The 18,510-nt window shown below is 40.3% G+C and overlaps 1 protein-coding gene across 4 annotated transcripts in view; it reads left to right on the top strand.

Moving 5' to 3' along the window:
• The window catches only part of LOC116839302 (FLVCR choline and heme transporter 1), a 92,903-nt gene that overhangs the window by 71,015 nt on the left and 3,378 nt on the right, over window positions 1-18,510 (top strand). For 3 of the 4 annotated variants that reach the window (XR_004377089.2, XM_075064338.1, XM_032805152.2), the window contains exons 2-8: window positions 5,950-6,094; window positions 10,984-11,124; window positions 12,447-12,514; window positions 12,768-12,871; window positions 14,155-14,265; window positions 16,337-16,442; window positions 16,698-16,809. Coding sequence is in view for 3 of the 4 variants with exons in the window: in XM_075064338.1 (XP_074920439.1) it covers window positions 5,950-6,094; window positions 10,984-11,124; window positions 12,447-12,514; window positions 12,768-12,871; window positions 14,155-14,265; window positions 16,337-16,442; window positions 16,698-16,809 (787 nt within the window). In the remaining variant the exon portion in view is untranslated. Of the gene's footprint in view, window positions 1-3,390; window positions 3,740-5,949; window positions 6,095-10,983; window positions 11,125-12,446; window positions 12,515-12,767; window positions 12,872-14,154; window positions 14,266-16,336; window positions 16,443-16,697; window positions 16,810-18,510 lie in introns of those variants that run through there. The other variant, XM_032805151.2, reaches the window with a different exon arrangement.

Below are 18,510 nucleotides of genomic sequence, written 5' to 3'. Positions count from 1 at the left end.
GCACCACAATTCAGGAAAGATGTGGACAAACTGGAGAAAGTCCAGAGAAAGAGCAATAAAAATGATTAAAGGTCTAGAAAACGTGACCTATGAGAGAAAAGATTCAAAACTTCGGTTTTTAGTCTGCAGAAGAGAGAAAACTCAGAGGGGACATGAACAGTTTTACAAGTGCAATAAATGTTGTACAAGGAGGAGGGAGAAAAATTGTTGTCTTAAGCCTCTCAGGATAGGACAGGATTCGAATGGCTTAAATTGCAGCAAGGGCAGTTTAGGTTTGGACATTAGGTAGAAACTCCTAACTTGTTCAAGAGAGGTTACACGCAGCTCCTTCGCAGTGCGTCTTTCTGGGGCACAAGTGACTCCAGATATTTGGAATAAATGCCTAGGGATGTGGTGGAATCTCAGTCATTGGGGCCTTTTAAGAGCAGGTTGAACAGACACCTGTCAGAGATGGTCTAGATAATACTTAGTCCTGCCTTGACTGCAGGGGACTGGACTAGATGACCTCTTGAGGTCCCTTCCAGTTCTAATTCTAAAAGCAGTTAATGCTGCGGTTTATTTTATGACCTGTACATTAACAGTATGTACATGTGTATCTTCCACTGCATTGGCTTACTTTGACACCCTTGTGTTTACACTTAGATGTGTTTATGTTAATTAGTCTACCTAATTTATTGTGTTTTCTTAACATAGTAAATATTCTCGTGTACTTGTGTGGTCCAAAGTTCATGTGAAAATCAGTAAAAACGAAATAGCTTTTGTAAAACCTATGAATTTTTCAGTAAAAATCAGTGATATTTGGGGAAGCACTAAAATGTCTCCTGCCGCTGTGAGTGCCTTGTTATGGTGACACAGCAAAACCATCTTCTCTAATGCTATGGAGCTGAGGTAGACATTGTATGACCTGTGTTGGCGCTAACACAGGGGTTGGCAACCTTTCAGAAGTGGTGTGCCGGGTCTTCATTTATTCACTCTAATTTAAGGTTTCGTGTGCCAGTAATACATTTTAACGTTTTTAGAAGGTCTCTTCCTATAAGTCTATAATATATAACTAAACTATTGTTGTATGTAAAGTAAATAAGGTTACTAAAATGTTTAAGAAGCTTCATTTAAAATTAAGGTAAAATGCAGAACCCCCCAGACCGGTGGCCAGGACCCCAGGCAGTGTGAGTGCCACTGAAAATCAGCTCCTGTGCTGTCTTTGGCACCCGTGCCATAGGTTGCCTACCCCAGCCCCAACAGTTCTTCAGCTGTCCCACAGAGACCCTTTCCCTGCAACAGCAACCACTCTGGTCACAATTGTGAACTCTATGGCCTAGGGTTCATGGACACCAGAAGCCACTATCCACCTTAAAATCCCTCACTTATTTTTGAAGTTCCTTTTCCTGATTGCCCAGCTTGGCGAGCACGTTTAGAACGCTCCCTTGTTGTGTGCAACTGCCCAACCAACCATGCTGGCTCCACAGACTAGATGCATTCCTGCCTGGAAAAGACGGGAGGTATTGGATCTCCTGCGCTTGTGGGGAGTAGGGACTGTGCAAGCACAGCCATAGACGAGGTATAGAAACATGAACATATACGAGCCGATTACATGGGGAATGCAGGCAAAGGAGTGTGAGAGGGATCAGCAGTAGCACTGTGGGAAAGTGAAGGAATTGTGGCAAGTGTCCCACAAAGCCAGTCAATCTGGTTCTGAGCCGCATACCTACCAGTTTGCAAACGAGCTGCATGCCATATTTGGTGGACACCCCACCAGCATCCTGCACACCATCATGGACACCTTAGTGGAGACCCCGCCATAAACAGCAAAGAGAAAGAAGTGGGTGGCGGGGGGGAGATGCGGATGAGGGCGTCAGCCATGCCATGAGCCAGGTCCTGCTCGAGACTCCACTGCAGTCTGTCCAGTCCTGCCAGCTGGGCATAATTGAGCCCCAGTGAAGTGGAAGGGACCTCAGGTAAGTGGTGTGTATATATTTTTTTCTTTATAATCTTTAAAGAGGGCACCTGCCCCAAGCTAACAAGACACACACATTAACTTTTCATTGTTTAATTTGCATGCGAAGAGGTAGGTGTAGTTTGAATGTGCTTTTTTGTTTTCCCATAGGGCTAGGTGGGGGGTCGCCGTGCAAAACACTTTATGTACGCAAAATATCCCTTGTATCCTCCTGAGAGATCTCAATGGAGGTTTTTGAGGAGATACTCAGCAATTCTCTCCTGCAGGTTTCTGGGGATGGCTGCCTTGTTTTTTCCTCTGCAGTAGGCTATGTTTCCCTGCCACTCTGCAATGAGTTTGTCTGGCACCATTGCAGTAAACTGACTAGTGACATACGGGCCTGGGCAGCTTCAGGACGCCAGTAGCAGCTATGCTTTCTGTGCCTTTGTCATTCTCAAGAGTGAATATCAGCAAATCCACTACTGCCTGTGGAAAACAGTGCCAATATTCAGAGCCATTGCCCTATAGTCACACCCATGGAATAGGGACCAAAAATTTATTATTTCATGCAGCTGAATTTCCCCTTCCCCCTGGACATATTCACCATGGCTGGGGCTGGAGAGCAGTGCTATGCAGAGACACTCCAAAGCTGAAGTGTCAGTAAGCATTCCTTATTAAGGATTTTTCTCAGAATGAGGGAAGGAAGTTTTGAAACTTGTCTTTTTGTTACAACTGTGTAGCTAGTGATACATCTGTCTGTTTTATATGTAGCTTCTGCTATTATGGCCCTTAGGGGTACCACCATTCTATGGCCCATAGAATGTCTCACCCGGATAGGGAGAAGAAAGAAGACTGGTGGAAGACCTGTTCAGTGAGATCGTATAAGCCAGTGCTGCACTGGACTGTGAAGAGAGGGGGCCAGTGTGGCAGATGGCACAGAGAAGGAGCGAGTAGACAGGAGGAAATTCCAACAGGAAAAGGAGAGGAAGATGCACAGGTACACAATGGGTCTCCTTAGGCAGCAAATCTAATTGCTGCAGACCCTGGTTGACCTGGAAGTCTACAAATCTCAGGCTCCCCACCCTTTGCAGTCCGTAGAGAACTTCATTGTTAACCGTTCCCTATATCCCCCAGCATATCACGTGGCATCTCATGCTGCATCCTATCCGTACCATTCCATGCCAGGGGATAGCAAGGAAGACTGCAGGTTCACGTACACTCATCATGGTTCTCAGGGGTTAATGTTTGTGAAGTCACAACGGACTGTGTTTGTGAACTGAAAGCAATAGAAATGTTTGTAATTGGAAAGGCAGCAAAGTTTCATTCTGTTAATTTATGTTTTCAAGATTGTATTGCATTGCTTGTATTTTTTCACATTGTTTTTCTGCACTATTTTTGACACTTAATTTTATTCTCCAAAAATAGAAATTTATTATCATCTTTAGTAGTTCTCAGCACACATTGAAGAATGCCTATTGGTGTTCAAAGTGCATGACACTGTAAATGGACAGCAAGCACCACACATTTCCTAGCAGCAGCCAAAGCTTACTCCTGGGGGTGGGGGTGGGGGTGCGTTCTGTGCAAGTGCAGAATTAATGCCCCCTGCAGATTCGTCGTCCCAGGCAGAATAATTGATTCTGATGGAGAGGTGACAGGAAGCCGTGAGGGGGTCATGCTGCAATTACTCTTTCACCCACCCATCTGATGTGGCTCCAGATGTGGCTCCCTCAAGGATGGGATCAGTCAGCTGTGGAGAGAGAGGGGCCAGAGACGGCCTTCATTACAGCACTCTGCTCATGGGGCCAGGTGAGGCATGGGATATGTGGTGGTGGGAGGGTATGACACAGTGCAGGGCACACAGAGCTGCTGGGGGAATCATACGGGGGTTCAGAAAGGTTGGGGAGCAGACTGGGGTTTAGGCACAGGAGCTAAGGGGTGACAACATTGAGGCAGGAGCTGAATGGGAGTAGTGATGCAGGGAGACGAGCCTCTATGCCTGACTGAGTCACAGTCCTGCATAGCAGGAGATGATTAATGTTCTACGCACTTGCATGATAATGGCTCCCACTGTGGTTTTTCCAAAATTATTTCCATTGCCAGCTTCCTGAGTGCAATCGCTGCTCTCTTCGCTGTCAATGCAGCAATCGTTCTGGAGTCCCTATGCTGGACAGTTGTGGTGAGCTTAGCACATAGATCCAGGAATGTAGCTGTTTGCGTCTGAACAAACGTTCAGAGCCATTGCTTGTCTAAAATCTGAATTATGTGATTCCACTGGTTAGTGCTCGTTTCTCAAGCCCAGAAGCAGTGCTCCACCATCTGCAGCTGCTTGGTGAACGGTACCAACAACCTTAAATTGTTTTGCATTATGTCCCTCAGCAGACTGTCCTTGGGGAAATCATCATGTTGTGGTACTTCCTCTAGGTCTCCATGTACAAGAGGTTCAAGTGTCCTGTACTGGCAACATTCATAAGAATAGTGTAGAGCTCTGTGGGCTCCAGGCTTCCGTCAGAGATAGTGGACAGCAAAAAGTTCTGTGTGGTTAGTGAGATTTTAAAATAAGGTGCTAAAATTATGGGATATGGATGGTACTATGGGATGGAGAATGTTGCATATTGGGAACTTGATCTCTAGCTCCCAGAGTTGTCTGGGTGAGTCATTCTATCCCATAGCACATGGTAAAAAATTCCCAAAAGGCATTGCACCAGATGGCAGTGCAGGTCACACTGGGATACCCCCTTTTGGTGCACCAGTTTTGCATCGCCATAAGCAATCCTTGCGAGTCCGTGCTGTGCTGACCCAAGTAGTCAAGTATGCATGTGCACGAGCAACATACTAATTCTGGCAGCTGTACACTGATATAAATTCTGGGGATAAAAGTTTGTAGTGTAGACCTGGTCCTAAGGTACTACAGTAAGAACAATATTAAAAAGGTCCATGAAAAAATTAATAATTCTGTATTCAGTGCAGGTCTTGTGGAAAAAGTAGCATATGAGCATATAATTAAAGACTGTATCATAATGTATATGCACATAGGGGCTGTAATTCAAGGAACCTTAATTCTGGCATTTCTTAACTTGAGTGCTTGACTCTGAATCCTTAGCATTTTTTTTAACAAAGATTTTCGGACATAATTATAGGAATTAAACTACTTGAAATAGTAGCTGGGGTTTCTAGCGTGATGGACCGTGTTTCACTTTTTACTGAAAAAGAAAAATAGTTTATTTTTGCTATAGTAATAAGACAAAACCAAGAGAAATTTAAAGAAACTATGCTATGCTTATGCCTGCAGAAATTTTCAAATGTTTTACATACCAGGAGCCAAATTTTAAGTCACAGTCTTCTTTTTTTCTTGAATTAGACGCTGAACTGAAACTGGCCCAAAACATAAACCTGCAACTTTTGTATTTTATGGCACTTCTTATCAGGCTTAATAGTAGCTGAAAATGTTTTTCTACAAAGGCATTCCCTTCCCTGTTGCACTTGTCTTCCTGATTAATCCTGCAGTAAAAATATAATGCTGAACTTCCGTTTTATAACATCAGACTGTGAAGTCAAATGCAGGATTATGATCAAGAATGAGGGAAGACTGGTCTGTAAGAGAAATGTGTGTCCTATCTAGATGTACTGTATGGTCAGTCACAGAATGACAGGCCAAGTAAATGTGTGTGCATAAAGCAGTGTTCTCGTATGAAATTTCCTCCGTAAAGAAGGACTTCCATAATTATTATTATTTTTTTTTTTTGTCAGTGTGTAACATTCCGACTGTAGCATTGCAATGAAGAGGAGGAAAACTGGTTTATGGAAATATTGGCTGTGGGTTGTCAGTCAGATTGACAGATTAATAACTACTGCCCTTCAGTACAATGCAGGAACACTTTTCCTTTGTAAATCTTATCATCACTTTCTGTGCTATAATATCACCTCTGGATTCCACAGTGTAGGACTTTTTGTCTTTGTTTTTTTGATTGCTCTTGTTCACAGGAAAATGTGCTTGTTTTTTGTTTGTCTTTTTACAGCTTGGCACGGCAATTGGCTTCTTGTTACCACCAGTTTTGGTTCCAAACACAGTTGATGATATTGATCAAATGGGGCATAATATCAGCATCATGTTCTATGGAACAGCAGCAGTATCCACACTTTTATTCTTATTAACAGGAGTTGGTAAGTGAAACATTTCATATAGTGACTGTGAGCAGAGGATTCTAATAATGACTCTAAATTCCATGAACTTCATCTTTTAGAACAAATTGCAAACTCTGCCTCTCTGACTTAGCTTTCCTTGGAATAAACTTATCAGTGTCTCACACCAAACATCTGCTTTCTGTCGAGATACTCTTAGCAAGTGGTGAATTAAATTTGCTTGGTTTTTGTTCTTGGGAGGTGCTGCTTACTATAACAGTAAGGGCTGTATAAGTGTCTAGATAGGTTGAATTCATGTGCAAGTTTTGTTTGGCTAAAATAGTGTTTGCCTGCGTTTAACCATGCTATGCCATGTTGTTGTGTGTTGGCCCTGAGCTGTAGAAAAAGACTTAAATAGACTTAGGCTAGTCTGCACTAAAAAAGGTTTGCAGGAATAGCTGTATTGGCAAACTCTCCTAGTATAGATGCAGCTTATACCCAAAAGTGCTTTTGTCAGGATAGCGAATACCAGTTCCCTGAACTATATGAGCTGTACCTGCAAAAACACTTTTTTTTTTTTTTTGCCAGTATAACTGCATCTAAGCTAGAGCTTTTGCTGATATGAAACGTTATTTAAAAAGAAAAATCACAACCCTAACTGATGTTTCTACACCGGCAGATGTTTTAAGAGTAGATTTAGCCTCAGTTTCCTGTTTTAACTTTAAACCAGTTGAAATGCCATTGGAGCAAAAAAATTGAGAATAAGCTTCTATAAATTATGCACTGATACTTGAGGTGATTTCTGCATGTTACTTCTTGTGGGATGTGCCCCAAGGTGTTGCTGAGCTTTCGGAACTTGCTCAAAAAGCAGTGGGTGTTGGGATTGCACAAGCATCCCCTCAAGGCACTGAATGTTCGCAGGTGAAATTGTAAGAGCCTGGCCCCAGTTGCTTCAGTATCTTCCTTTTCTGTGGCTAGCTGCAGGTATAGCAATGGAATGCTCCCTCAGTTTTGCTTCAGATCAGAGATCAATGGAAACGCATTTAGAGATGTGTTCTTGTTGGGACTGGAGCAGAATTCTCCTATTCTGTGGATTTGTATGTACATTGGTGATCAGACAGGACAAGCCCTGTGTCATTCTGATCCCTCCTGTTTGGGCCAAGTAGTATAGGTATGTGCATCTTCTGGATCTGTCATGGTTGTCTTTGGTGTCTTCAGAATGCCTAGCCCAAGAAGACAGCCTTGTTCTGCATCCTCAGGCCAAAGTCTCTTCATCTTGCAGCTTGGATTATGAGACATCAGCTTCTGATCTAGCGTGTCCAGTAAAGTTGCATTTTGTACTACAATCCATAAAACCCTCCAGTATTACTACCAGATATGGACAAGGTTATTTCTCATGTCTTCATGCTGTGCTCCCTCTTAGTCTATTTTTGGACTTCTTGTTGTAACTGAAGTCTCTTGATTTTCTGCCATTCCTTCATTTGACAACTGTAAAATCTTCGTCCATCCCAACATCAGGAGATTCCCTAAATGACTGATGTTGGTTCAAAGAAGTGTTCAGAAACAGGATCTCCGCTTAATGCTGCCAGAGTTAGAGTGCTCCTTTTGAACCCTGGGGATAGTGTTCTTTATTCCGCTGGTTGCTAAAAACCAGCGCACAACAGCAGCATCCACAGCATGCAGGCTGTGTGTAGCATGCTATTGCGCAGCAGATTTACATCCATGATAAATGAAAGAGTTGCAGGCTTTCATAGTTGATATACTCGCTTTGCTTTATTTCACATGGATAGATGTGTCCATGTTCCTCATGTATAACTTTTACCTATAGTTGAGCTTGATTTCCTCCTATACCAGATATTTCATAAGTCTTTATGTGCTTTGTTTTAGTGGTTCCACCTACAGTGAAAAAGGAAAAATGCTAAATCGTAAAATATAGCTGAATGGCACTTGAACAATTATTGACACTGTTTTTATATCCACAAGATATTGAGCTAGTATGGTATGACTATGTCTTTAGAGATGTACACAAAGGTCAGAAAGATTTTAATGGGTTCATTGGCCTATTTGTATCCAAAAGATCCCTAAAGAAACTCCAGAGCCAATGGTATGTTTACAGAAATCCAACTTTTAATACTGTAAATAAAAGAAGTTATACTACAGACTGTTAAGGGTCTGATACAAACCCATACCAAAGCATGTAAATTTAGGTACCACTGAAAGTCTGTTTTTGCCTTATTCTCTTGTGTTGTAGAATCTTTAAGGATTGGGAAATTCACCCTTCTGTAGAGGGTCTGCATGAAGACTCTGTATCATTTAAGCCCTTTAAAATGGTGCATAAACAGTATAGAGGTCCTTGGCAGGTCGTCTGCACAAAGTTGTGATTTTTTTTTTTTTCCTTTCCATTTTCTGACCTTTATGTCACAAATGTTGTAATACTGAGATATAATGGAGTTAGCATAGCAATGCACTTTCGGCCTTATAACTAAATAAGGGAGCTAGATTGACCCTCATTTTGCCACTGTAAGCAGAACACCTAAATACTTAATGGTTAGGTGATCTGATTAATGTGATCCTGCTTCATTCCAGAGTGGATTGATTTTAATCATGATATAAATCAGCAAGCAGAAAACCTTGATTTAAATAATCACTTCTAATTTTATTTTGCTTTTGTACTTTTTAGTTATTTTCCTAAATAATAGCTGATTCTCATTGGTTGGTAACAATTGAAATATGTTGATTTGCTATTAAATATAGTTTTTGGTGCTACTTTTTACTAAACTATATCTAGTCACATTTATTTTAGCAGTTTTATACTTTAACATACATTCAGATTTTCTTCATTTTTATGTTTTTATTGTATTAGAAAATGAAGAATGACATTCTGTTAGATGATTTTTTTTTGTTTTTAACTTGTGATTTATGGCAAATTGAATTTGAATGGAAATTGAAATTCAGTTAAATACACAAGAACAGCATTTTAAAATTGCTTTTATTAAACTACTTTAAATATTCTGGTTACATGCAAAAACAAATAAGTTAATCAAAACATGTTTTGCATTCAAACTGATTTATTAATCAAAGGAAGCACTGTCTGTAAAGAGTGATTTGAAGTAATTGTTTCTTATCTGCATGTCCTTCAAGATTTTAGGGCTAGTCAATCTCTGACATCTTGTTTTTATTCAGTCATTGAAAGAGAAAAACAAGCTTTCCTGCTTTTTCAGCTGCCAGTCAGTTGCTTATCTTTGAATTGACTAGTCATTGAACTGAACTAGTGGAATAAACTGAAATGAAGAAAATATTCTCTCTGCATCTGCAGAAGAAGCTACTGCTGTCAAAAGCTGGTTTAGCACTTCAACAAACGCTGGTTGCAGGTACTTAGCCAGTGACTTCCATCAGTTGAATGGGTTGACTCTAAAACGTAGGCAGCTAATGTACTGATGAAAAATATATATATATAATTTTAATAGATTATCCTATGTTTAGGCCTTAATATAGGTTTTGTAGATTGTGTTAGCAATGTTAGCCAAAAAGAATATCTCCCATCTAACTAGGATTCAAAGATGCTCTCAAGGAGGGTCAGCTGACTTCCTCTTTAGTACAAGGATAAGATAGAGCATGAGACAGAGCAATCAGCAGTTTAACACTGTTCCCTTTTTTGCCAGTCCTCTAATGCAGTGGTTATTTAAGCAATCTGCAAAAGATTGTTGTTACTATAGAACAGTGGTTTTCAACCTGTGATCTGTGGACCTGGGGGTCCGCAGACTACGCCTAAGATTTCCAAAGGGGTCCACATCTCCATTCAAAATCTTTTTGGGGTCCGCAAATGAGAAAAGGTTGAAAATCACAGCTTTAATGTAAGGGGCAACGAGACAAATCAGATTTTCTCAAGTTTTATTCTTCAGTTATCTGTGGGGCCAATCAGAAAGAAGAGAACTGAGTTACTATAACTTGACAAGTTTCCAGTGAAACAAAATGGTCTCCCTTGAAGTATATCCAGAGTAAAGAACTTTTAGGGCTTATTTACATGAACATTTAGTTCGCAGGAGGCAGGGGTATAAATATCCTAACTTACCGTGCTGTGGATTAACTGTGCATGTGGACCCTGCTGACACACTGTACCAGTTCATTAATGTGTTTTGATCTAGTCCTCTCTGAGATGGGACTAGATCAAAGAGTGCTAACAAATTATTTATGTGCAGAGCATGGTCCACATGGGCATTTAGTTCACAGCAGGCTATTGTGGGGTAGATTCAGACCCCAGCTACTGCAGACTAATTATTCATGTACACAAGCCCTTAATCTTCGTCCTTTACTCTCAGCCAGGAGGAAAATAAGCTCTTTAAAAAGAAGTGATGGTGGAGGCTTACCAATATTAATGCTTCGGTTTCAGGATTTGAACTGTTGCATCTTCTTTCTGAACTGAAGTTAGCTCAAGGTATATTTAGGGACGTGCTGACGCACTGGCTTGTTTACTTGTGGGACTTCAACTACAAACTGGACCAGGTCCAAGTAGAGTGGAATATGTTGACCCTGGTGTGGGTAAGCTGTTCAGTCATGTTGAAGAGAGAGAGACATAGTGCTCCAAATAGTGTGCCAATTAATTTGTGCCGATTACTTTATGCCACAGTATGACTAAATTAGTGTGGGACAGATGAAAAATGTTTCTAGAGTATGTTTGTCAGTAGCGCTCCAACCAGAGTGAATGGAAGAGTGAATGGAGGTGGCATGTTCAGACTGGCTAGCTCTCGTTGGAAGATAAAGTTAGAATGGAAGATGTTTGTTTACGCTTTCATAAAAATCTACTTTACAATGTTCCTTAAACCGAAAAATTTTATATTCATGTAAAATTCCAAGCCATTACTCAAGGCAAGCTGGTAAAGATTAGTAGGGTGAAAAATTCTATTAATGTTGTTCTTTTGTGTGTGTTCTAGTGTTTGATGAAAAGCCTAAATTTCCTCCAAGCCAGGCTCAAGCAGTTCTCCAGGACATTCCTCCTGAAGATTACTCTTATAAACAATCAATAATTAACCTGTTCAGAAATATTCCTTTTGTGCTTTTGCTGATCAGTTATGGTGAGTGTTGTCTTCTGTCTTTAAGCTGGTAATAAAGGCTGGATACGTTCCTAGAGTCCATCTGATCTTTGCCATGCCATCACTCATTTAGCAGCCTGAGACCAAAAACTGTGGGTGGCCTGTGGTCTTCTCAAAAACTGTGAGCAGAATTCAGTGCATCATGGTACTTTTGGATGAAGCAGGTAGATGAAAGGCTGTCATTAGCTCTACTTCTGACATTCTTCACCCGCTATAGTAGAAGGGCTACTTACACTCATTGTACTAGCACTTCTGGCATTCAAATTGGGCCTGGAATGACTGAAGCTTAATTGATGTGAAGCCTTGACATCATAGTCTTTATAGCTGCTAAATGATTGAGAGAGTAGTTACATGGTAAATTTCTCAGTCTGGGAGAGCAAGACTTGCTGAGGAAAGTAGGGTTATTGCTTATTGCAGGGTCAGCAACCTTTTGGCACACGGCTCACTAGGGTAAGCACCCTGGCAGGCTTGGCCAGTTTACCTACCTGCCACGTCCGCAGGTTCGGCTGATCATGGCTCCCACTGGCTGTGGTTTGCCGCTCCTGGCCAATGGGGGCTGCGGGAAGTGGTGGCCAGCGCATCCCTCAGCCTGCACCGCACCTCACAGCCTCCATTGGCCTGGAGCAGCGAACTGCGGCCACTGGGAGTCACCATCGGTGGAACCTGCGGACACAGCAGGTAAACAGACAGGCCCGATCCGCCAGGGTGCTTACTCTGGTGAGCCACGTGTCAAAGGTTGCCTGCCCCTGGCTTGTTGCTTTGTTTTTCTCTGATGTGTGGAAGACCTAGGGAAACAAACTGTGGGAACAATGAAGCTGATGGTGTACAAAATGCTTTTAAATGCACAAAGCAAACCCACTGAGGAAAACATAAATATATCTTCTGTAAGATCTTTAAGTTATTGTTATCTTAATTATCATTTTTAAGCATAGGTAAAATACATTCAGACACCTGTTTTTTGTTTTTTGGTTTTTTTTTAATTTTCATACTTCCTTTTAAGGAATAGCTAACATAGACCCCTAAAGTTGTCGTTCTAATTCTCCTCATCCAGACAGATGGTGGCTTGAATGCTAGCCCTGAGAGTCTGGGCACAGATTATAGGGGGAGGGTGGGGGCGCTTTAGGATACAGAGAAACCCTTAAAAAAAAAAAAAAAAAAGTGCAATAAGTAGACATCTTGCTGGCAACTTAATGAATTTCCTGGTGGGGAGCATTGCTTCTTTCAATGTAAATGTTTGGTTATTATTGACACTTAGGAGATGGTTAATGATATGAAGGGTACATCATGTTGTTTTGCTATTGCAGGTATGATGACTGGGGCATTTTATTCCGTCTCCACATTATTGAACCAAATGATAGTAACACATTATCCGGTAAGTTTCTCTTGAATCCTTTGCTCTTTCATTTGTATATCTGTTGAGTTAGTGTCCCAGATGTTTTGTAGGCATTTTTGTGTGATCAAGGATTCAGAGTCTCATTTGTAGTCCCTTAAAATTGCATGCTCCATACAGTTATGGAGGTGATAAGTACTAGTGTTTGTGCTTATAACTGTCATGAGGCCTGAGAGTCTGACTCCTTGAGTGGAAGTGAGTTATTAATAAAAACCATATAAATATTTGTTGAAAGGGAGAAGAAGTGAATGCTGGGAGGATTGGCTTGACACTGGTGGTAGCAGGAATGTTGGGTTCCATTATTTGTGGTTTGTGGCTGGATTATACCAAAACATACAAGTAAGTGAGTGGAGTTGGGATGGGCAGGGGTAGGTGGATGTGCAATTGTGTTAAAGGGAAAAAAAGTCTTTCTATAAAAATGCAAAGATTCAAGTGCCCCTTTGTGGAAGGGAGAAGGGAAATGATTAAAAAAAAAATCAGTATGTCCATGATTTTTCTTTGTCCTTGAGGGAGTGCCATGGCTGAGACTGTGGTAAGAGTCTTAGACTCGATCTCATTGGTTTCTGGCCAGGATGAAGTTGGGGCAAGGTTGGGCTGAGTCCACTATGGTGTGATGTGAATTTGTAGGGGTTTCTGTCTGTCCCTGTGGCTGGAGAATGCATGCATGATGTTAGCAAAATAGGAAAGGCATCTTGGGTTCCAGCAGTCCCACCGCTCTCCATTTTATCTTGCTCCAATTTTTACCCATCAAGTTCCTCCTTTGGTGGAGCATACTGGCTTCACCACATTGTCATATTGTAAATTAGGAGTTTTATTTATTTAAATGTTTGCGCCCTCTAGTGGATCTTTAAATAAGCATAAACACAGCCTTTAATCCAGGCCATGTCTGTGGAGCAGAACACTATTACAGGCTCTGTAGTATGCACATGCTGTGGCATTTAGCAAACATGTACAAGGGAAATAAGGGATGTTGATTTTCAAAACAAGAACTCTGTCTTAGATTGAAGTTCTTATTTCAGTGACTGTTTCTTTAACATAAATTACATACAATAGCTTGAATAACCCTAGTGGATGGTAATGCAATAGGATGGTTGCTCTGCTGCATATGATTGGCTAATAAAGCAAGCAAGTGCCTCAGTTGCTCAGTCTGTAATACAATTTGTAAAATGAATAATTCATTCTAATCAGATTAGGCTTGCTTTTTATCTGACTCTTCACTTTTATTGGAAATAGTGTTCAATTTGGCTGCTTGAGATTTGATGTAGTATAGCATGTAATCCCGGAGTATCATTCAGAGAATACAATAGAACAGGGAACTACAAAGGGCTTGACTTCATCTTCTGGTGTAACTGCTTGTCCTCTGAGTCTGAGCAAGTCATTCCTCTCCACTGTGGCTTGAATAAAGGAGCCATATAACTAAGGGAATGAGGAGAATGGGGACGGACAGAGCCTCACTGAAATGCATGATATATCTGAGTTGGAATTACCTGAAGCAGATTTTAAAAACTATTTCAGTTATAGCAAAGAGATTATGTAGTATTTACATGACTGTTCCATGTTTGACAATATGTATTGTCTTCTCAGGTTTACGATGGGTATTTTCTCTTGGGTTTTGTTTGCAGACAGACTACTTTAATCGTTTACATTCTTTCATTTGTTGGAATGACCATATTTACTTTCACCCTGGACATTGGAAACCTTGTAATAGTGTTTGTGACTGGAGGAGTGCTTGGGTAAGGAATCAAAGGGGAAAGGAAAACATTGTAATTCTAGTTTAAAAACTGTATTTAAAGGTATCTAAGGTCTTTTTTTAAAACTAAAAGACTATACCTGTAAAACTCCCTTTCCATACATACAACCTATCTTCTGCTACAGGTACAATGGGTGAGTGGACTAAATTCTGGTTTCTGCTGAAGTCAGTAGATTTACTCTCAATTTTCACTGGTGTGATGAAGATCAGAATTTAGCGTTCTCATGAGAGCCTGATCCAAAGCCCATTGAAACAAATGAGTCTTCCCATTGACTTCAATGGGCATTGGATCAGGCCCCCAAATAAACAAAAGTATGGGGTTGGGCATTTGAGCTCACTAATAGTAATTGCTAATATGTACAATTTATATTTTCCTAGCAGCCAAAATAGCTAGGCACATCCCAAATGCAGAGGAAGATGCAGTCCTTGCCCCCAAGAGCATATAATCTAAAAAAACCAAAGACAGGTGAGGAAAGGGATATGCAAGCCAAGCAATTGTGGTGGTGATAGGCATTAAATCTAAGTTTTATAATTTGTAAAAAGTAAGTACGTTGGATTCCCATCTGCCCTCCATCATTCAGTTCGCCCAATTTCCACAGCAATCCCCTGGTGCCGTTTTAGTGTGTCTACTGATGGTCAGTCCCATTCCTCCACATAAATGAATAGCTGACTCCTGAAATAGATTAGGTGACTAAATTGTCTAAGTCATGCACTTTTAAGAAACTGGCCTTTTAGTAGAGGAGTTTTAGTGAAGAGAGGGTAGTGGCTCTGGGAAGGGAGCTCTGTATATAGAGGGTGGCATGGAACAAAACATAGAGATGGTTATGGAGGAATATAAGAGAGGCCATACTGGGTCAGACCAAAAGTCCATCTAGCCCAGTATCCAGTGACCAGTGCCAGGTGTCCCAGAGGGAATGAACAGAATAGCTAATTATTAAGTGATCCATCCCCTATCACCCATTCCCAGCTTCTAGAAAACAGGGGCTAGGGAAACCATCTTTACCCATTCTGGCTAATAGCCATTGATGGACCTATCCTCCATGAACTTATCTAGCTTTTTTGAACTGTTATATTCTTTGCCTTCACAACATCCTGTGGCAAGGAGTTCCACAGGTTGACTGTGCATTCTGTGAAAAAATACTTCCCTTTTTTAAGTTTTAAACTTGCTGCCTATTATTTACTTTCTCCACATCAGTCATGGTTTTATAGACCTCTATCATATCCCCTCTTAGTTGTCTCTTTTCCAAACTGAAAAGTCCCAGTCTTTTTAATCTCTCCTCATATGGCAGCCATTCCATACCCCTAATAATTTTTGTTTCCCTTTTCTGAACCTTTTCCAATTCCAGTATATCTTTTTTTGAGATGGGGTGACCACATCTGCACGCAGTATTCAAAATGTGAGCGTACTATGGATTTATATAGAGGCCATATGATATTTTCTGTCTTATTATCTATCCCTTTCTTAATGATTCCCAACATTCGGTTCACTTTTTGGACTGCTGCTACACATTGAGTGGATGTTTTCAGAGAACTATCCACAATGACTCCAAGATTTTTCTTGAGTGATAACAGCTAATTTAGACCCCATCATTTTATATGTATAGTTGGGATTGTGTTTTCCAGTGTGAATTACTTTGCATTTATCAACATTGAATTTCATCTGCCATTTTTGTTGCCCAGTCACCCAATGAGATCCTTTTGTAGCTCTTGACAGTCTGCTTGGGACTTAACTATCTTGATACAAAATTATTCATCTGCAAATTTTGCCACCTCACTGTTTACCCCTTTGTCCAGGTCATTTATGAATGAGAACAAGACAAAAGTGTCAGGACTAGAATCCATGGGTGGAAGGATATGAGAATGAAATTGTAAGACAAGGGCAGATAACTAGGGAGGGCCATATGAAGCCCTAAACTATATAAATTCTTGAAATCGAGCACATGACACTGTAAACTGATACTTCAAAATTACCTTTCTTCAGGTTTGTTTTTCATATTCATAACAATGGATTAGAGCCACACTTATGATACTCTTGTCCTTCCCCCCCTCTTCAGCTTCTTCATGACAGGTTATCTCCCACTTGGCTTTGAGTTTGCTGCGGAAATTACATACCCAGAGTCTGAAGGCACTTCATCAGGACTCCTTAATGCTTCAGCACAGGTTATTGCAGGGTTATTCCTGTATGTGAGGGTAACACTTAATAAAGCCTCTCTGCCTGAATTTTTGGGGAAACAGTCCTACATATGGCTACTGGCATTTTATTGCGTTCCTATAGTGTGTGTGTGTTTGTTTACCAGTCTCTAGACTGGTAGATAAACTGCAATACACTGATGTGGATTTTTATAAGCTAAATTAGAAGAGATTTACTAAGTGAGTCTAATAAAATCTGAAATGTTTTGTGGTGATTGATTACAGATATTTGGGATTCTCTTTACGCTGGTTCAAGGAAAGCTCATAACAGATTATGACCCTCGTGCAGGAAATCTTTTCCTCTGTGCGTGGATGTTTGTAGGCATTATTTTAACAGGTAACTAATCACATTTGCTATTTAGCTTTATTTATGTGGGTATTTTTGTTCTTTGTTGTTGAGTCAGTGTCTCCAACAAAGCAATAGAGTTTAAACACAGAGTTTTCTTAGCTATGTCAAAGGATGGAAAATTATTCCTTGATTAAACAATTGTTGTTGTTATTTACTGCATGCATACCTCATTCTAAGAACAACACAGCAACTACATACACAGTCATGTTCCTGGCTGCATTTCTACAGTGTCTTCATAAATTTAGAACATTTGACTATTTTCGAAGTGTTGGAAAACATCTTAGTAAACATAAATGAGAAAAACATACATCAGTTTAAAAGAGTACATTAAACTGGATTTATTTTTAAACCCAAAGTATGAAAAAGCAAACTTAAGGTGTAGAGATTTTTGGATAGATTTGGTTAAATGGATTTACAGGATGTAATGCCTGTCTGTTTACAAGCCAGAGTGATTATTTAAATATGTGGGTTTTTTTTTAGATCCAATCAAATACATTGCTCAGCAAATAACTGAAAATTAGGCTGGAAATAACAAATAAATTATTAACAATGAGAGTAATTTGAACAGCTTACTAAGGGTCATGGTCAATTCTTAATCACTGTCAATTTTTAAATCAAGATTGGATGTTTTTTTCTAAAAGATACTCTAGGAATTATTTTGGCCTTGTGTGTATGGCCTGTGTTATACAGGACATCAGACTAAATGATCACAATGGTCCTTTCTGGCCTGTGAAAAACTCCACGTTTATTAGCAATTGATCTTAATATTTTTGGAGTGAATGACTATCTCTAGTAGTTGCCTGGGGTGATCATTCTTCTAGAATAGAATGATCCAGTAGTTGTACAAACAGACAACACTAAGCTTTATTTTGTGAAAGAGGGTTTCTTTGTATGAACTTGATCTGCCAGCTTGGAGGTGAAACCACAAATTCCTTCCAGCTGTCATAAGAAAAGGAATGGAATTGCCTAGTTACGGTATTAGCCATCAGTGATGGCACCTCTCTCATTCTCTGGAGATTTGACTGCTAGAGGGGTGGTATTATTTACATAATTATGAGAATAAGGAGTCGGCTAAAATCTGTAAAAGCTAATCATCTAGAAATCTACCACTAGCAACTAATGCATCGTTGGGCTTTGCTCAAACCTGGTGGCTCAAGAGAGCTCAAAGTTTTGTGGGCCCAATCACTATAGTTTTGGATTGCACATATCCACATGTGCACTGGTGTGTGTATTGGGGGATGGGGCTCTTGTGCATATTGGTGTTTGAGTGGGATAAGAAATTTTTGCCTGTAGTTTTTACTGACAAGCTTGCAAGGGCTGTCTTATAAGATCTCTTGTTATCTGATGCCCTATATATATGGGGCATAAGCAATTCTACTAGTAATTGTCTTACAAATTACTTACTTTTTTAAAAAAGGTTTTTAACGGTATGCTATTAATGTGCAAACCTTTCAGGTCAGACTAGATGATCATATTGGTCCCTTCTGACCTATGAGTCTGAATCATCTTGTACCTGGCTTTTGAGAACTGATTAGGCATTCACATGTCAGTTGGCTAGTGAGGAAATAATGGCATTTTATGTGTATGTGAAAGTTTTCCCTCACTAGCTTGAGTTTGATTCCTTGGCTTATGGACCTTTAAGAAAAGGTAAATTATCCAATGAAGAACTAGAAATTTGATCGTTAAAGC

Source organism: Chelonoidis abingdonii, chromosome 3 (assembly GCF_003597395.2).
Source record: "Chelonoidis abingdonii isolate Lonesome George chromosome 3, CheloAbing_2.0, whole genome shotgun sequence".
In the NCBI taxonomy this organism is placed as follows: Eukaryota; Metazoa; Chordata; order Testudines; family Testudinidae; genus Chelonoidis; species Chelonoidis abingdonii.
Note: the sequence above shows the minus strand (reverse complement) of the source record. Positions and strands in the feature narration are given on the sequence as shown.